The sequence below is a fragment of the Prunus persica genome, chromosome G1 (assembly GCF_000346465.2).
Source record: "Prunus persica cultivar Lovell chromosome G1, Prunus_persica_NCBIv2, whole genome shotgun sequence".
Taxonomy (NCBI): domain Eukaryota; kingdom Viridiplantae; phylum Streptophyta; class Magnoliopsida; order Rosales; family Rosaceae; genus Prunus; species Prunus persica.
The window spans coordinates 14387200-14407252 of NC_034009.1; the positions used below are offsets into that span (position 1 = coordinate 14387200).

At 36.8% G+C, this 20053-nt stretch overlaps 3 protein-coding genes across 3 annotated transcripts; 2 read left to right on the top strand and 1 right to left on the bottom strand.

The window, feature by feature from the left end:
* LOC18788193 (F-box protein CPR30) lies at positions 7911 to 8756 on the top strand. The gene has a single exon (XM_020554349.1). The coding sequence runs from the start codon at positions 7911 to 7913 to the stop codon at positions 8754 to 8756; it is 846 nt and encodes a 281-aa protein (XP_020409938.1).
* Positions 13769 to 14551, top strand: LOC18793436 (F-box protein CPR30). The gene has a single exon (XM_020554354.1). The coding sequence runs from the start codon at positions 13769 to 13771 to the stop codon at positions 14549 to 14551; it is 783 nt and encodes a 260-aa protein (XP_020409943.1).
* Positions 17552 to 19213, bottom strand: LOC18793222. The gene has a single exon (XM_007224584.2). It carries the CDS (start codon positions 19211 to 19213, stop codon positions 17552 to 17554), a length of 1662 nt encoding a protein of 553 aa, XP_007224646.2.

Consider the following 20053-nt stretch of genomic DNA (forward strand, 5'->3'; position numbering starts at 1 on the left):
AACGTAACAATGAAGAACCACGACGCTATTGTGAAGCAATTATTCAGGATATCACGTCGGTGAAGGATAAAGAACCGCCATGTAATTCAAAATAACACGACTCCAATCCCATAATACCGACGTCTAAAAAACGAGATATGTAATCTGAACGTTAAAAAATACGACGTCATCATACATTTTCCACGTCGCAAGTTCTTTTATAAACGAAGAGGAACGAAATTAATTCCGACGGAAATTCATTATAACCGCCGTCTAATAACAATTAAACGACGTTATTTGTAATACGGCTCCCATCATAATCTACGCCGTCTATATGTTCTGTAATACGGCTCTCATTTATTTGGAACCGACGTTGTTTAGACGTTCAACGTCGTCTATATTATTAAGTGCGTCGTGAGTAATGAATACATATAAATACAACGTCGACTATATAAATGTATACGTCGTAAATAATGACACTGACAACTATTTCCACGTCATCTTTTTTAGATAAAATCGAAGTGGAAAATTTATTTCACGACGGTTTTTTGTAAATAAGAGACGTTGTAGAACTTTAGCAGACTAAACACGTCTGTTTTTATTGTTTTCCGACGTTGTTGTATTTAACAACGTCTAATATTTATGGTCGTTGTTTGTTTCTGAAAATAGGACGTATAAATTTTTTAATACGACTCTCATATATTTGTAACTGACGTTGTTTAGTTTTTCAACGTCTACTATAGAAACACATACGTCGTAAATAATGACACTGACAACTATTTCCACGTCATCTTTTATCAAAAAATCGAAGTGGAAAATTAATTGTACGACGGTTGTGTTTATATGTGCGACGTAGTAGGTATCAATAACGTCGTCTTCTAATGTATTTAAAGACGTCATATTTTTTATTGTCGTGAAAATTATATTTAACGTCGGCGTATTTTTATTGTCGTCGTTGTATGTCTATCTTGCGGCCTTGTTCTCTTAATATGTGTCATATTTTCCCTTTTTAACGACGGTCTTTTTAGAGAATTGGTCGTCTATTATCATCATCGATTGCTTTTTTTAGATCTTTTTGCAGTACAAAGACGTCGTTTTGTATTTTTTGATGACGTTGTATTGTTTAACAACGACGGTTATTTAGCGTCGTGGTTTATGAGGGAAAAGATGACGGTGGATTCCACGACCATTGAAAAACCAAATACACGACGGTGATTTACCGTCGTCTTTTTGCTTTTTTGTAGTAGTGATAATTGTATGTTGGCCTCCACTAATGTTGTGCATGAACCGTTACTTTAGAAAATTTGGATCTTAAATGTCTTATTGCAGAACTTTTGGATAATCTTCGATTTGACACTCTTAGAAAGTCTTTAGGTATTTGTTCTTTTGAATAATTGTTTGTATGCATGTCAAAAGACTCATGCTATTCTCTCCTCTGTTTTTGAAATTGGTTTAAATTCTAAGTATTTTGTTCAGCACATGCAAGGATTGATGAGGGATATCAATCCTACTGACGTCTAGAAGTTTTTGCTGATCTTAGATTGGATTTTTGGTGTTGAATCACTTTGGGCAGATTAATATTGGGTTTTTGTGAATGGTTATCGACTGTCTTTGTTTTTTATAAAGTCAATTAAATGCTTTTTTTTTATTTATTAAATCTCATGTCTCACATATAGCACATACACTTCAATCTTGCTTAATAATTTTGAATGAATCCTCACCTTGCCCTTGTCTTGATACTAGATTTGCATTGTACTTTTTGCTACTGAGCTCACAAATTTATAACGTCTCTTAATTAAAGTAAAGTAAAATAAGTGCTTGACCCTTGCCAAGTAACCAGGCCTTTTGTCTAACCAATGTCGAGGTTCGCATCAAAAAGCTTTGATCTTGTACACATTGTTCATCTTTGTAGCCTACATGACTCGGGTTAGTATATCCTAGGGGTGCTTTAACACCCATTGTCTTAAAGTCAATTGACTTGAGCACATTGATTTAACACCCGTTACATGGGTTTTGTAGAAAGCTTGATAAAGTTAGCATTTTTTTTTTTAAAAAAAAAGGGTGAAAGTGGTGACCTCTGTATGCATTTTGTATGTGTTTATTCTATGTTCTTGGCTTGTTCTTAGTTGGATTTTTTCTTTGTTATTAAGCAAGTTTAGTCACATAACACGAGATTGGGCTTTCATATTTGCTCATTTGATGGACTTTATTTCTCACATATACTTTTGATTCTCCATTTTATAATCCTTGTGTTTGATTAAACATGTGTGATTTGATGTGCCTTAAATCCTGAAAGGCTTTGCTTCAAATGCTTCTAGACAGATATTGGTATTGGCCTTGCTTGTCCATCCTTATGCTTAGTATTCGCATGTACTCATGATTTGTTTGGCATGAATGAAGGAGGAGTCTTGGGTTCTTATTAAGCATAGTAATTGGTGATTCTATGTCTTTATGGTTTCGTCTCTCTTCTAAGTGTTGCTTATTTTTTTTTCTTTTCTGTGGCTTTATTTTTTATTTATTTAAAAAAACAAAACAAACAAAAACAAAAACAAAAAAATTCGAAACATTATTTACAGTGTTTATCCCTCTTATTTTTGGCTTTTTGGTGATAATTATTCTCTCATATTTTTTTGCTATTTTAATGCATGCTACTGTTATCCCTTTCTTTTGGCTTCTGACATCTTGCTATTTCTTGGGCATTCAATTGGTGATTTCTTTATGCCTTTATATTAGCTCCTTTATGTTCCTTCCTTACCCTTTGGATTTCCTGACAAAAAGGGGGAGAGATCACTATGTGAAATTATGATAAAAAGGGGGAGAGGTTGTGTTGTAGAATTAAGGGGGAGTTGTGTTGTAATTTTGCTTTGAATTACATTTCTTCTCCCACATGCTTCACTGGCTTTGTTGTTTCATAATGTGCAGGGATTCAGAGCTTCGAACTTAATTTGTAAAATCACATGAAATTTTTTTTGAGTTGTAATAGGTGTTTTGTCTTGGAAATGCCAAAGGGGGAGATTGTTTGTATGAAATAAGTGTTGTCATTTCCTAGACTCTAGCATAGGTTGAAAATTAGTATGTGAAGAATTGTTTCTGGACTTTTTGGGACAACTCATTCAACCCCATACATCCGTGGCATGACTTTACCGATATGAGAAACTTGACTTCAGGTAAATCATGACATAATCATGCATTCATTATAGGATTCCTAATTTGAGTTATTTTCACTCAAGTATTTTTATGTTAATCTTATTTTTAATAGGATTAGATTTTATCTCTTGAGATTACTTTCCTAGTTGGACTCTATTTTGATTTAAGTTAAAATATTATTTTTCATTCTTGACTTGAAAAGCACATTTTATTAATACCTAATTGGTCTCTTTGATAAAGATTGTTATCTTGAATAACAATCCTTGCATGAGTTGACGGATTAATTAGTATTAGTGGTCTCAATGTTTTTTGACGTTTTTCATCTTGTGCCCATATTGAATCACAACTAATAGTCATAGTTGAATAAGTTTAATGTGTGTTCATATTGCATTAGGTTTAGAAGTCTTAGTTGAATGGGTCTTATAGTTGTATTGGAAGTGTAGTGACGTGGGGTTTCTCTCCAGGTAGAGAAATTGGCTTTGAATAAAAAGGATTGTTGTTCCTTTTTATTGGCAGCTTTCCAACACATGAGTTCTTGAATATATCGAATTTGTTTTTGAGAAAGCTGCTATGCTTATTTTTCTTAGATAAATCATATCAAGTGTTCCTTGTTTACTTGGTGATTTATCAAATCCTTTCTTCATTCATATTGCATTCATATGCATGTCGGTGACTCATATAGTTGAGGGCACTAAGACCGTGGTGGTGGTTTTCCTCCGGCGAGCTTGAAGCAATCGTGGCCAGTATTGCGTTCAACATAAGGAGTGTCGAAGATCATCCCATGATAGAAGTTGAGTTACGAAGAAGTCGGAAAATATTATTTAGAATCTGTCTAAGATAAGTGTATGAGTACTTCTTGTAATCATCGTTCTATAGTGGATTTGTGTTAGACTGAGAAGTCCCATGGATTTTCCCCAGGGGTGGGGTTTTACCACGTAAAATAATTCTCTGCGTATTTCTTTATTTTATGTTCAGCACATTTCTGGATAGATAAGCCATATCAATCCTGCTATCAAAGTTTATTTTTATTTATTTGATTATAATCTTAAATTGGCATATTCACTAGGCATTTTTAGTCATCCTACAGGTGTTTTCAACCTCCCCTACAGTGGCCCCAATAGCTTGAGCAACAACTACTGTCATACAGAAATCCAAAATACCATGCAATTGAACCCAAGAGATCCCATAATGTAACGACACCGTGTGGATAGAGCCATCATTTGCTGTTTCCACCAGCAGGACGAGGGATCTCTGATAGGCCCATGATTCCATGTCAAGAACTTGAAGGTGATCATGGTCACATACAAGGTCACATACAAACCGAACCCAAAAACCGATTATGTGCAATTTTCTTAATAAAGACATCCTCTAAATAAAACCCACAAAACGATCGGATACTGTAGAAGCCTCTATCACCACCCCCACCTTCTCACGATCTGTGAGCATGAGTTGTCTTTTGAGTGAAGTCCCAATCTCGTAAAGGGTCGGCTCCCCAACAGAAAGTGGGGTTCCCCTCTCCCCCATATTAGCAGGACCGAAAGTAGAAAATAGTCTACGTCCGATCTGGAAAACGACGGAGAGCAAAAAACCTGTACTATAGAGAGAGGTGCTACCAAAACCTAATAACCAAATTCTCAAATCAAAATGTGCCAAACATGATACAAAATCGAGGAGGAAAATACGTGATCCAGATACTCGATACCAATCCGGAGAGAACTAGGAGATACTATTTCAGGAACACGTAGAGGACAAAGACTCTTCCGTGGGAAACAAAGAAGAAACCCTAGTCAAGACTTTACTCTCCTCATAGAAATGAGAGAGCGACCCAACCATAAATATGAATTTATGACAACCATAGGTTAAGGCAGGGTTTTTATTTTACTTTTTTATTTTGGTAGAATTTGGAATTATGATGCCTATATAAATGCCTAACTCTAACTTGAAATTAACAGAGCTCTTTCAACTAAGATTCATTAATTACCTGCGGTTGGTGGTTTCAGTAAAGAGAAGGAAGGTTTGGTCCTGAGAAAGTTGTAGAGGATTTTATTAATAAACCTATTTTAGCATGATAATATTCAAAATTCTTATAGAGCCTGTTTGGAGTGAAAAACTCCAAACTAACTATGTGTTATTTTCTAATTGGTTCTTATAAAATTTTAACACCCTAAGAACTAATTAGAAAAGAATATGAAGTGACTAGTTTTGAGTTTTTCTCTATAAATAGACTTTTATGAGTTTTTTTGTATAATCTATATATATAAAGCAAAAGGCAGAGAATGGTGAAACATTCAAAATACCAGAAAATGCCCTTGGTTAATGCAAACATTAAGAATTGAAATTATTAATTAAATGAGGATAATATGGTAAATTCACAATTTTTCGTATTAAAAAAATTAAAAGAAAAAGAAATATCAAATGACTTGAATTACTATCTTTTTTAATTCTAAAATAAATTTAAATTTTTTTAAAAAAAAACTTCTCGCATGCGCGGAAGCGCGTGCAGAGAGGCTAGTATTTATAATGTTTCAAACCCCTACCATCCTCATTTCTCTCAAATATCTTATCCACCATGCTACAAACAACTTTGTGATTTTATGGTATACCTTTTGATATTTATAATGTTTCTTTTTCTTTTGTGTTGTCCTTTCTTTTTCGTCTCTCTTTTCGTCCTTTCTTTTTTCTTTTTTTTCCTTCTTTCTTCTTTCTCTCTCTTTTCCTTTCCTCTTCTCTCCTTTTTTTTTCCTTTCTTTTCCTTCTCTTTAGTTTTCTCTCATTTCTCTTTTTTCTTTCTTTCTTTCCTTCAATCTTCTCTCCTCTCTCCTCTCTCTCTCTCTCTCTCTCTCTCTCTCTCTCTCTCTCTCTCTCTCTCTCTCTCTCTATTTTTTTTTCTTTTTTTTCCTTCTCTCTTCTCTCCTCTCTTTATCTTTTCTTTCTTTCTTTTCCTTATATTTTCTCTACTCTCTCTGTTTTTTTTAATTTAAATTTTTTCGGTTGTGAGTTTTGTAACATGCATGTTATTATTTATGAAACCGTTACACGACTTGAAACCCGACACGACACGTTTATTAAATGGGTTGGGTTCGGGTTGAGCATTCTTGACACGTTTATTATCCCGACACGACACGACCCATTGCCAGCCCTATGTGGGAGGATCATATCTCATAAGCCTACCAGTGGATTCTCCAGTATAAAGAATTGTTTCCTGCAATTTCCACTCATTGAACATACAAACTAAATAAAAAAACTACAAAATTAATAATTACAAAATTTTCCTTCCACTTTCCCACTTTTTCTCAGCAACCAAACAGATTAAAAAAGAAATTGCATCCAGAAATGAAAAATCAAAGAACAAGACTCAATCCATCTACACATAAATCATAACAAATAGATCTACATTCTATACCACATTAAACTAGAGAAGAGAGAGGAGATAGGTACATCCCAAATGTGAAAGTCACTCAAATTTCTTGGTTTACAACAATTGGAAATCCTTTACATTTCGGCCTATCAAATAGTGAAGCCAAATTTATTTACTAAAAATTAGCGTAGACTGTATGATTTGGATTTGGACCTCTCAAATCCAAATCCCTCCTCCCAAATTTCACAATCCAAACGGCCCAGTAATGATAGATCATTAACTTACCATTGCCCAGGTGTTACGATGATTCAAATATGAGATAACTAGTCTATAAGTCAAGATCATTTTTCACTAACCTAGCCATGTTGGCATCTTCCCTCATTTGTTATTGACCAATGGCTGAAGTCCTTATTTGTTAACGCTCTTAATCCCAAAATGAAAAATCATTCATATCTACCTTTCTTAAAAAATACATCAAATTCTCCATTAAATTTTTTTTAAAATTTAGTAAGATATCCAATCCTAGAGACCAAACAAACCATGATTATAAGTAGAGTTTGGATGGTTGAGATTTCCTATATATTTCTAGTAGAATTGTGATTCCATAACGTGATATCAATTAAAATTAGGGGCTCTTAGATATAGGTCCAATTTTACAAATATATATATATATATATATCTATATATATAAAGCAAAAGGCAGAGAATGGTGAAACATTCAAAATACCAGAAAATGACCTTGGTTAATGCAAACATTAAGAATTCAAATTATTAATTAAATGAGGATAATATGGTAAATTCACACTTTTTCATATTTGAAAAAATTAAAAGAAAAAGAAATATCAAATGACTTGAATTACTAACAATAAGTGTGTGGATTGCACCCAAATTCTATGATAAGAATTGGACTTATAACGAATCATTTATTAAAATTAAAAGGCCATGAGAGTTTTATCAACTCTCTTGCACCAGTATTTCCGTACATCGGCCTATATCGTATAGAAAGTAGATTTTAGAAAATCAAAACACCACCAGTCTCTTCTTCTCATTGATCCCGAGAAACTGCTTACGGAGAGATGGACTCCACATCTTCGTCGAAACTCACCTACATTCCTGAAGAAATTGTACGTGAAATCCTCCTGAGGTTGCCGGCCAAATCTTTAGTCATGTGCATTGCGGTGTGCAAGTCATGGAGTTTCCTGATCAAAAGATGTAACTTCATTGACGCCCATCTCAGCCGCAAATTATCATTCCAATCCAACCACCAAATTGTCAAGTTCTTCTGCTGGAAAATCACACCAAGTTGAACTTGTTGTCATGTTATGGGGATATCCTTTTCCATAACCCTGCGTTACGTAGTGGTGCTGCTGACTATATTACCGAGCTTATGAATCCGCCAATTTCAAACGAAAACACTGGTTTTGACATGGTCCAAACTCGTAACGGGCTTATATGCCTTACTTGTTCTAAGGATGATGACATAGCTGCGACTGACATCTTTCTTTGGAACCCTTCAATTAGAAGGTATGTGGTGTTGCCTAGGCCTAATTTTATTGTATATCTAAAAAATTATTATAACATTGTTCGTCACTACTTTGGCTATGATTCTCACACCAACGACTATAAGGTTTTGAGATGTGTGAGTAATCATTCTACCCTAGTTGCGGTTGAGATTTACTCCTTAGCCAGGGGCTCCTGGAAAACCCTTACCGCGTCAGCTCCTGCATATTTTGGGTTGGGCGCTGCTACATGGCCTTTCTTTTACTGGACTGTTGTCAATGATGCGCTGCATTGGGTTCGAGTCCGTGAAAGAAGAGGGAAGGACCTTGTCATTGTGTCCTTTGATATAAGCACTGAATTATTTGGCGAGATAATGATGCCTCAAGGTGTGAGAAAAATAGACTATCCATACGTGGACTGCAACATATGGATTTCAAAACATAAGGGGTCCGTTGCCCTGCTCGAGTGTAGCAATATGTTCATCGAAAGTTCTGAGACTCAATTTCACTTGTGGGTCATGGAAGAGTATGGTGTGGTGGAATCCTGGACCAAATTGTATACTTATTCTATGGCAGAGTATTTTTTATTCTCTCTTGGTTTTAACATCAGTCACGAACATGTGTTTATGCCTGATATCCGTAAAACTCTACCTCCACCTCCACTGAAGAGCCTTGGCAATGGGGAGAGCCAGAAAACTCATCGAGGGGACATAATGGATTTTTTTGTAGAGAGCCTTGTCTTACTTGGCCACCCCAATGCCATTTCCTACTAGAGTAGAGAATCGCTTTTGCTTTTTGTACGTACTTCATTGCTAGATTGTGCTTGATTCGGTGGATATGTATTATTTCAACATTTAAATGTGTTTGCTATATTTAATTTCTTCAGTATTATCACCATGATGGGACATCAAATAGCTGGTGTTATATAACCATTGTGGTAGATTGCCAATTACAATGATGAATTAAATTGTGTTGTGTAGATTTTAAGTGACACAACGGTTGCAAGAAGTAACTGTTGTCTTTGTAAAAAGCACTAATAAAAATTTAACTTAAGTGATTTCATGGCTATTTATGAGAAAAACATATTGAGGCCGGTGCCATAGCCACTAATTTCTTATAAACTAGCCCATGTGCACGTGCTTCCGTGTACGAGGCCGTAGCACGACTTAACTGTCAAACAAAGTAGGACAAATATAAAGTTATGCTCATATATGCTCATATTTTTATTCTTCTCTAATATAGAGGTAGTATAAAGAATCACAACCCTAAATAAAATATGAACCAAAATCCTAACTAAGAGCGGGCTCGCCAACATTAACATCATATGCAAAAGAGTTAAGGTTCTAGTGTTAAGTTATGGTTAAACTATACATCAATTGCCTCCTTTTCAAGTACAAAATTAAATGAACAAAAAAGGAATACAGATCAATCAATTCTTAATGAACAAAACCAGATCTGTAAATTCTTATATTAAGAAAAGAAAAGCTACATGAATATGTTTCTTTTTCTCGCTACTGACACAAATGTTTGTAAATCAATTATATGATTTTGCAGAGAGCCTTGCCTTCCTCGGCCATCCCAATGCCATTTCCTACTAAGAAGTAACAACAGGATCGCTTTTGAACTTCATAGTTAGTGACTTGTTAGATCCTCCTTGTGCTTGATTGAGTGGATATGCCCAGCATATTCCTGCAACTTATTACCCTGGTCTAAACAGACCAGGGTAAATTTTGGGGGACCCCATAACAAAAGAAACTAATCACCCTGGTCTAAACAGACCAATCTAGCTTTAAAAATACCTAAAGCGTCATCAGCTTGACAAGAACTGACCCAACTAGGAGCCGTTTCAAGAATGAACAAGCCCAGATCCAAATAGGTTTTTGAATAAATATTTAAAAGTTGTAACCCATTTGGAAATGCAAAACCTTCTAACACAATATGAGTTGTTTTGGTGTGGGAGGATCATATCTCAGAAGCCTACCAGTGGATTCTCCAGTATAAAGAATTGTTTCCTGCAATTTCCAATCATTGAACATACAAACTAAATCAAAAACGACAAAATTAATAATTACAAAATTTTCCTTCCACTTTCCCACTTTTTCTCAGCAACCAAACAGATCAGAAAAGAAATTGCATCCAGAAATGAAAAATCAAAGAACAAGACTCAATCCATCTACAAATAAATCATAACAAATAGATCTACATTCTATACCACATTAAACTAGAGAAGAGAGAGGAGATAGGTACATCCCAAATGTGAAATTCACTCAAATTTCTTGGTTTACAACAATTGGAAATCCTTTACATTTCGGCCTATCAAATAGTGAAGCCAAATTTATTTACTAAAAATTAGCGTAGACTGTACGATTTGGATTTGGACCTCTCAAATCCAAATCCCTCCTCCCAAATTTCATAATCCAAACGGCCCAGTAATGAAAGATCATTAACTTACCCTCTTAAATTCCAAAATGAAAAATCATTCACATTTACCTTTCTCAAAAAAAATCCCTCAAATTTTCCATTAAAATTTTCTTTTTAATTTAGTAAGATATCCAACCCTAGAGACCAAACAAACCATGATTATAAGTAGAACTTGGATGGTTGAGATTTCCTATATATTTCTAGTAGAATTGTGATTCCATAACGTGATATCAATTAAAATTAGGGGTTCTTAGATATAGGTCCAATTTTACTAATCTATATATATAAATCAAAAGACAAAGAATGGTGAAACATTCAAAATATCATAAAATGCTCTTGGTTAATTCAAACATTAAGAATTGAAATTATTAATTAAATGAGGATAATATGGTAAATTTACTCATTTTCATATTTAAAAAAATTAAAATTAAAAGAAATATCAGATAATAGATCCTATTTTTATGGAACACAACTACCCATTATCTTTTTTAATTCTAAAATAAATTTTAAATCTTTTTATATTTTTTAAATATAAAAAAAAAAAAGCATTTCGCAAGCGCGGAAGCGCGTGCAAAAAGGCTAGTATATAAGAGCAACTCCAGCAAGGAGCTGAGCCCAAGGCTAGGGGGAGAAAAAAAACAAAAATCTATTTCCAGCGAGGAGCCCAGGCCCAGGCGCAAGGTGGGACCCAGCAACCTGGGATGGCCCGAGGGCAAGGTTGGCCCGAGCTCCAGACTTCGTTTTGGTGCTAACATCATCGCTACAGTGCTACAGTGCCAGGCACTACAGTACTGCTAAAAGTCCACGTGTCGCACTCTGGGCTCTCCGATTAGATTTTTTTTTTTTCTCCAATCCAACGGCAACCAATTTTTATGCAATAAAAAAATTATTTTAAAAAAAAATACCAAAAAATTACTGATTTTTTTTTTCTATAAATACCAAAATTTTATCCGATTAAGATATGAATTTTATAATAAATATTGATATGGACGAACCCAAAAATATTATCCAAATTAATTTTTTTCATTAAAAAATTTGTGAAAAAAACAAAAAAATGAATAGTAATTGCTCTTAGCCATGGCAATGGGTGGAAACACAAAATACTATTTGAAAGGGCAACCACTATTCACGTAAATAGTGGCTGCCCTAGCATGGCAAGGGGCAAATGGGTGGAGTTGCTCTAATGAATGCAGGACTAGAGTTGTTACCGCTTAATTCCAGTCCACAAGACCAGGTGTTTAGCCACCTAAGTAACCAGTATGTCCACAAATTTTAATGTAATTACAATTTCTGCCACTATGTAGAAACGGAAAGTACATAAAGATGGACAAATCGCAGAATTTACGTTTCCTCAAAACGTCATGCTCCTTCCAAGCAAATTTCCTCTGATTTCTTGGTTCTTTAATGGAGAGATTTGTGGGTTTCTATGTATGATTCACTATTATAGTAGCAAATTTCCTCTGCCACTAAACGTCAGTTGCTGGTCCTGTTGTACATGTAAATTGTATGATTGGGGTTCCAACTTTTCTATTACACGTAGTTCCTGATACATACCAATGCCATAGGCCCACAAGTAGGAGAACGATTGTATGATTTGGCGTCAGTTGCATTACAACGATTGTTTCAACCTTCCAATTCTGTTTTATGGTTTTAATTTTAAATAGGAAGGGAACCATTTTTGTTTTGTGTACCTGGAGAAGAGGAAGGTATTCTTTTCTTAAAATAAATTTGTCATATATGGAATTATGAAGCAAGGGCGGTAGGGATGGCAAAAATCCCCGTAGAGGCGGGTCCCCGTCGGGTCCCCAACCCTAACGGGGGGAGATTTCAGGTCTAAATGAGTATCGGGTACGGGGATCCTCGAACTTGAAAAATCCCCGACGAGTATGGGAAGGGGATGGTACTGGCGTCCCCGAACCCAGCCCGAAAATATATATTTTTATATTTAAATAAATAAATATATAATTATAATATTTATGTTTAACCCTAAGTTAACTTCCCTCTCCTAATTCTTCCTAATTTTCTAAGGAATTTCATATTGATGTGATTTTAAATAGTTGAGTTGAACTTTATAGTTAATTTGGATGTGTTGAATGATAAGTTAATATGAAACTTAATGTTAAAATGTATGATAAATATTTTTTTATGCAAAAAAATTGGGAATTCGGGGCGAGTATGGGGGATAGTCCCCCGACGGAGACGGGGACGGGGATTCCTCGAAACCTAATAAACGGGGATGGGTTCGGGGATGGGGGCGGGGATGGAGAACGGGGATGGGGATGGTATTGTCATACCCGGCCCCTACCCGACCCGTTGCCATCCCTAAAGGGGGGCTATGGAAGGAAAAGAAAAAGAAATTCGTTGTGTGGCATAAAAGGAACAGAAAACAAAGATGAACTGGTTTCTTTATCTTTTTCCTATGGTATAGGTAGAGGACCCCAACTACATTTTCATGTTTCCATGATTCTAGCCTCCGGGTAGAAAACACGTTGGTAATTCATGCTTCTAGGATATAGGTATATAGATCATATGCTATTGTAGGTAATAGAGTATCCACATATATTCAACGTCTTGTTTTATTTATTTGTTAACAAAAAGGCAAAAAAAACACTAAAGCCAACTGAAAATTAGAAAGATAAAGTTGAAAAACAAAGTGTTTCATTTTCAACAAAATACCTATATTTGTGTTATAGGTAAATTGACCTGCTGGTGGCAATTGGTTACCTACACGGCAGATACTAAACCCAAATGTACCTATCATATAGGCGAAAATAATACCATGAAAACAAAATGTACCTATGATATAGGTGAAGGTATTCCAATACAGGTAAATAGACATGTGCTATAGGTACATGTGTCGAAGGTTACCTATACAGTAAGTATTAAACCCAATTAAGAAGTATGAAATTTGCAGAAATTGGCTTGACAGAACCATGATTGATTGTGGAAGACGTGATTTTTGCGATTTGCTAATTTTGTTGTTTGTTCATGGCGTCTGAGGATTTTTGCCATTACTTACCTTATTTATATCTTAGGGGTAAATTTGGAACAACAACATAAAAAAAATATAAATATAAAATATAAATCTTAGAAATTAAGGAAAGGTAACTAATCGTATGTGCACAAAAGTCAGATGATTTGAATTACTAATAATAAGCGTGTGGATTGCACCCAAATTCTATCATAAAGAATTGGACTTATGCTGAATTATTTATTAAAATTAAAAGGCTATGAGAGTTTTATCAACTCTCTTGCACCGGTATTTCCGTACATCGGCTTATATCGTATAGGAACTAGAATTTAGAAAATCAAAACACCACCAGTCTCTTCTTCTCATTGATCCCGAGAAACTGCTTACGGAGAGATGGACTCCACATCTTCGTCGAAACTCACCTACATTCCTGAAGAAATTGTACGTGAAATCCTCCTGAGGTTGCCGGCCAAATCTTTAGTCATGTGCATTGCGGTGTGCAAGTCATGGAGTTTTCTGATCAAAAGATGTAACTTCATTGACGCCCATCTCAGCCGCAAATTATCATTCCAATCCAACCACCAAATCGTCGATGGTTGTCAAGTTCTTGTGCTGGAAAATCACACCAAGTTGAACTTGTTGTCATGTTATGGGGATATCCTTTTCCATAACCCTGCGTTACCTGGTGGTGCTGCTGACTATATTACCGAGCTTATGAATCCGCCAATTTCAAACGAAAACACTGGTTTTGACATGGTCCAAACTCGTAACGGGCTTATATGCCTTACTTGTTCTAAGGATGATGACATAGCTGCGACTGACATCTTTCTTTGGAACCCTTCAATTAGAAGGTATGTGGTGTTGCCTAGGCCTAATTTTATTGTATATCTAAAAAATTATTATAACATTGTTCGTCACTACTTTGGCTATGATTCTCACACCAACGACTATAAGGTTTTGAGATGTGTGAGTAATCATTCTACCCTAGTTGCGGTTGAGATTTATTCCTTAGCCAGGGGCTCCTGGAAAACCCTTACCGCGTCAGCTCCTACATATTTTGGGTTTGGCGCTGCTACATGGCCTTTCTCTTACTGGGCTGTTGTCAATGATGCGCTCATTGGGTTCGACCTCGTGAACAAAGAGGGAAGGACCTTGTCATTGTGTCCTTTGATATAAGCACTGAATTGTTTGGCGAGATAATGATGCCTCAAGGTGTGAGAAAAATAGAACATCGATACGTGGACAGCAACGTCTGGATGTCAAAACATAAGGGGTCCGTTGCCTTGCTCGAGTGTAGCAATATGTTCACCCAAAATTCTGAGACTCAACTTCACTTGTGGGTCATGGAAGAGTATGGTGTAGTGGAATCCTGGACCAAATTGTATACTTATTCAATGGCAGAGTATTTTCTATTCTCTCTTGGTTTTAACATCAGTCACGAACATGTGTTTATGCTTGAGATCCGTAAAACTCTACCTCCATCTCCACTGAAGAACCTTGGCATTGGGGAGAGCCAGAAAACTCATCGAGGGGACATATTGAATTTTTTTGTAGAGAGCCTTGTCTTACTTGGCCACCCCAATGCCATTTCCTACTAGAGTAGAGAATCGCTTTTGCTTTTGTAGGTACTGCATTGTTAGATTGTGCTTGATTCAGTGGACATGTATTATTTCAACATTTAAATGTGTTTGCTATATTTAATTTCTTCAGTATTATCACTATGATAAATTAAATTGTGTTGTGTGGATTTTATCCTAGTTATAGCTCCATTTGGCAAAACAGTCAGCAACTCCATTCTTCTCTCTATACACATGCGTGAGGGTGCAATGACCAATTTTTCTCATCAGTTCACAGAAGCTATCAACCAAGGCTGCCAAAGGGTGCAAACCAAGCAGAGAAGGCTGCAGGCAAAGGTTAACAGCGACAGGAGTCCATTTCAATGATTAAATCCCTAATACCTTTTTCCAAGGCCAGTTGCAGACCAGATTAACAGCAAACCCAGAGATCCAGTCTCCATGAAAATCTCTAATAACTCCCTCTGCTCCAATACAACCTGAAGTTGTCTTCCTAGAGCCATAAGAAGTTGGGTCTTAGCATTCCCCGTATTACCAACAAGAGCCGACTTACACTACTCTATAGCTGACACACAAATAGTCTGTCTAGGATTAGAGACCAAACTATGATATGCTAGCACTTAGATATTATTATCCTTTAAGAAATAACTTGTCTATCTCTATTTGGTCATCAAATTATATTTAGTTCAACATGAAATTAGTAATTCTGTGCAGTCTAAGCTTGAAACCCCAATTATTTCAGAATTTCAAAAAATTTCGGAATCTCTAAGTCCATTCCAATTACAATCCAATTTTTATCAAAACTTTCAGACGTCGGAATTGATTTAGACTTCCCAAAATCGAAAATTTTTGGAACGGAATCGGATTTTTCAATCCAACTTGCATCCCTAGGTGAGATAATTCAAACATAAGATCTCTTCCAACAATGATAAGCAAAACCGGTCTTAAAATTCTTAGGATCAAGGCAACAACAAAAAATAGGCCTGCTTAACACACTCATTATAATGTTTCTCTTTCAATAAAACTCCACAATTCACTAAAAAAAACTTACAAAAACTAGAATGGGGAGTCAAACTTGGCCAAGGAAGTTGATTTTTGTGATTGACAAGAGAATTACTACTAGACTAAGAGCTAGTTCATTTCCTCCTCTATAATGATACAAAAGAAAATAAAAAATTGTCACGAATCTAGTTATCTACCAAGAGAAGCCTCTTTTGACAAATCACTTGTGCATAATTGATGTTAAGAGGTAAAATTGCGCCATTTCCATTCGAAAGGGCACTCAAATTGCTCAATACTGATTACGATTCATGTGGTAAGAGCATCTCCAGGAATGCCAGCCAAACTTTCAACTTTGACTTCAAATGACACATAAGGTTTTTTATTTATTTATTTTTAATTTAAAACCCACTTTTATTTTTTCAATTTATCCAGCCACTTTTATAGCTAATTGCTTAGTCAAAGTTTGGAGTTTTGATAAACTTGAATATTCAATTTATTTTTTCTAAATTAAAACCCACTTATACTTCAAAAGTTGTACATTGGAAGGATTTGACTAGCCTCATTTCTCTCTCCTATCTAACCACACTTGGCTAGCCACTGTTCACAGAACTAAATTGACTCATGTCTGACTCAATACCTTCTTTTTTTTGCTACGGGACGAAAACATGGTTTTAATAATTTAAGTTTTTATTATTATTTGAATTTGAATATTTTTGTTGTTATCAATGAAAGTAACTTGAAACAAAACAGTTAATGATCAAAATGGGAAGCACCTGTACATAACTACTGGTGTCTCACTCTGAAGAAAATTAAACTCATATTGATGTAGAACAGTCCGTAGGTTTAGAGTAAACAGCCCGTAAGTTTAGAGTACACGCTTTGAGCAATAGAACAGAGAAGAAATAAGGGATCGAGGAGAAGAATTAGAGATCGAAGAGATGAAGGGAAATGGAAGGAATCAGAGAGTTTAAAGCAAGGAAATTTATCATTAATCAAGTCTGCCTTAAAAGATTACAAACAACTCTATTTATAGAGGCAAAACCCTTTTTAATCTAGGAAAAGGAAAAGTAAACTTTAAGAAATAAGAAAGCAAATTAACTAATAAGAGATCCTTTTAACAAGAAGGAATCTTTAAGAATTAGGAAAACAAATTAACTAATAAGAGATAGGAAAACTAATCCAAGTAGAATTAGGAAAACTAATAATATGCATTCTGCATCATTCTCCCCCACTGAAAAGGAACTCGACACCGGCGAGTAAACCAAGATTAAGGATGACGACGATGTTTGTAAGGATGGATGATGGGAGGACGGGAGGCAGCCAAATCAAGACCATGAAGAGAATCCTGATAATTGTGTAGAAGAGTGGAATCCAACTGCCAAAATTCAACTTCTGTAATCCAAGTATTCGCAGTAGCAGGCCTTCCAACCCAACGAACCAGAGAGCGGGTAGAATCTCCAGGAGACGAGGCCACAACTTCATGATCTGAGACGTCCTCAACCTAATATGTAGGGTCAGAACTAGGAGAAGGACTACGCGGCATCGGAGGAGGAATGAAACCTGTAATATTATTTACGGTGCGGCTATCAACACACCTTCGCTAGGAACCATCCTTTTTGGGGGTAAGGAGAACTAGAACAACACAAGGGTTTAAACTATGACGAATAAAGCAATTATCCAGAAACACCCGAATTAGTCGATTCAATTCCGCTCTGGCAAAAGGATTGATACGATAATAGGGAAGATCAGGAATTTGCGAACCAGGAATAAGGTCAATGGCAAGCCGAATCTCTCTCGTTGGAGGTAGTTCATCTGGTAAGTCATTAGGTATGATATTAGAGAATTCATGGAGGAACTGATGTATGGGTTCGGCAAGTGGTGTGGGGTTGCTATCAGATTCTGATTTAAGCAATAGAGCAAAGGACACACCAGTGTCTTGCAGGTCGTGTACAAAGTCTACAGATGATAAACTACTCAATCGATGCTCCGAAGCCTTCTCTCTAAGTAACAGAGTTGGTTGAACATCCTTAGTTGGTTTGACGGCAGGATTGGAAGGTGTTAGCGTTATGTTCTTTCCCTCATGTTGAAAAGTATATGTGTTCTCTCTACCGCAACTTCTCACACAGTGGTCGTAATGCCATGGTCGGCCTAGTAGCACATGTGCGACACTCATGGGTAGGATATCACAATAAAGTCGCTCATGACAGGGACCCAATTGAAGAGGAACAAGACATCTTTCAATAACAGGTAACTTGGTGTTATCTACCCAGCCAACATGAAAAGGATGGGGATGGGGCTCGGCCTGAAGGTGAAGGCGGTCGACAGCAGCTTTAGAGATAACATTCAGTGTACTTCCCCCATCAATAACTAGTTGGTATCTATTGGTACCGCAAGGGACATAGGTTTGAAAAATACTTGTGCGTTTCCATGAATCAAGAGGTGGAGGTGTAGATGCTGAATAAATACAACGCATGACACTCACTTGGTGAAACGCCTCCTCACAGCAATTATCAAGTGCTGGATCATAAATAGGTTCAAGGGGCTCCACATACATGTCCGCACAAGAGTCCTCATTGAGGGAGTTAATGGTTAAAGTTCGGTGTGGACAACGGGAGGCGATGTGGCCCTTAGCATGGCAACGATAGCATTCGATGTGAGCAGCTGTGTATGGGGCTGGTCCTTTTTCTGTTGTGGGTACCATAGGAGCAGGTGGACCGGCAACGCCATATGTGGAGCTAGGAGTACTACGATTTGGAGTAGGAGTGGAAGAGAGCCCGGAATACCCAGTATATCTACGTTGTAGGCCCAAAAAAGTTTCAGCTTCCAGTGCATGGCAATATGCATCTTCCAAGATATGCGGACGGAATCGACACACTTCACACTTGATATCGTCACAAAGACCATGGATAAAGCGAGACATAGTGATGTCGGGTTCTTCACGAATCCCTGCACGTATCTTGTGTTCAATGAAACGAGTGTGGAATTCAGTAACAGTCGAACTTCCTTGTGAAAGGGTCCATAATTGATCATATAATTGATGGCAATAAAAGGTGGGAAGATATTGTTCACAAAGCTTTAATTTCATCTCGTCCCATAGAGTCACAGGCGGCTGTCCAAATTGATATAGTTGCTCCTCCACCGAATTCCAATATTGTCTAGCGGCTCCCTGTAGCGTCATCTTACCAATGCGAAGTTTATGAGCATCTGTCAAGTTGTACCAGGCGAAATAATCTTCCATGGCTTGAACCCAGTCAAGAAACATTGTAGGATCCCCACGATCATCAAAAGTAGGAGCGGTAGGCTTGATGTGGCGGATGACATCGTTGTCAAATTGGCGAGGAGGATGAGTGCCTTGATCATGTGGAACTGTAGAAGGGCCCGTTGTGTGTTGGGTATAATGAGGCGGTGGCAAAGACCCAAAAGAAAAGGAGGGGCTCCAATTGAGCCTTGGGATCATCAATCGAGAGCCCAATGGAGCTATGAGGCGTGCCGTATGGCACAGTCTTGAGTTGATCCACTAGTGGATTGGGTAGAAGGCCACTTTTTGGTGTTGGCGTAGAGGAACTCGAGAGCAATGCGGAGGTAGAAGAAGGTTCAGCATGTCCAGCCCAAAAGTGATTGATAAGCAACTGAATGGAGTCTTGGAGTTTGGTGATGGCCAGGTCCGTCTTCGCACGATGTGTGGGAGCCTGTACCAACTCGTCTTTGAGGTCAATGCTGAGTTTGGAGAGTTGGGTTTCCATGCCAGTGAGATCGTCAGAAACTTTGTCTTGGAACGCAGGAAATTGTTCTGCAAGGCTAGCCACGGTTTGGGGCGCCATGGGAGAGATCAAACGCAAACGAAAGCGAGGGAAGGCTCTGATTACCAATTGATGTAGAACAGCCCGTAGGTTTAGAGTAAACAGCCCGTAAGTTTAGAGTACACGCTTTGAGCAATAGAACAGAGAAGAAATAAGGGATCGAGGAGAAGAATTAGAGATCGAAGAGACGAAGGGAAAGGGAAGGAATCAGAGAGTTTAAAGCAAGGAAATTTATCATTAATCAAGTCTGCCTTAAAAGATTACAAACAACTCTATTTATAGAGGCAAAACCCTTTTTAATC

Excerpts from the sequence above, each read along its gene's own strand:
- LOC18788193 (XM_020554349.1), top strand. The coding sequence starts at position 7,911 with ATGGTCCAAACTCGTAACGGGCTTATATGCCTTACTTGTTCTAAGGAT.
- LOC18793436 (XM_020554354.1), top strand. The coding sequence starts at position 13,769 with ATGGACTCCACATCTTCGTCGAAACTCACCTACATTCCTGAAGAAATT.
- LOC18793222 (XM_007224584.2), bottom strand. The coding sequence starts at position 19,213 with ATGTTTCTTGACTGGGTTCAAGCCATGGAAGATTATTTCGCCTGGTAC.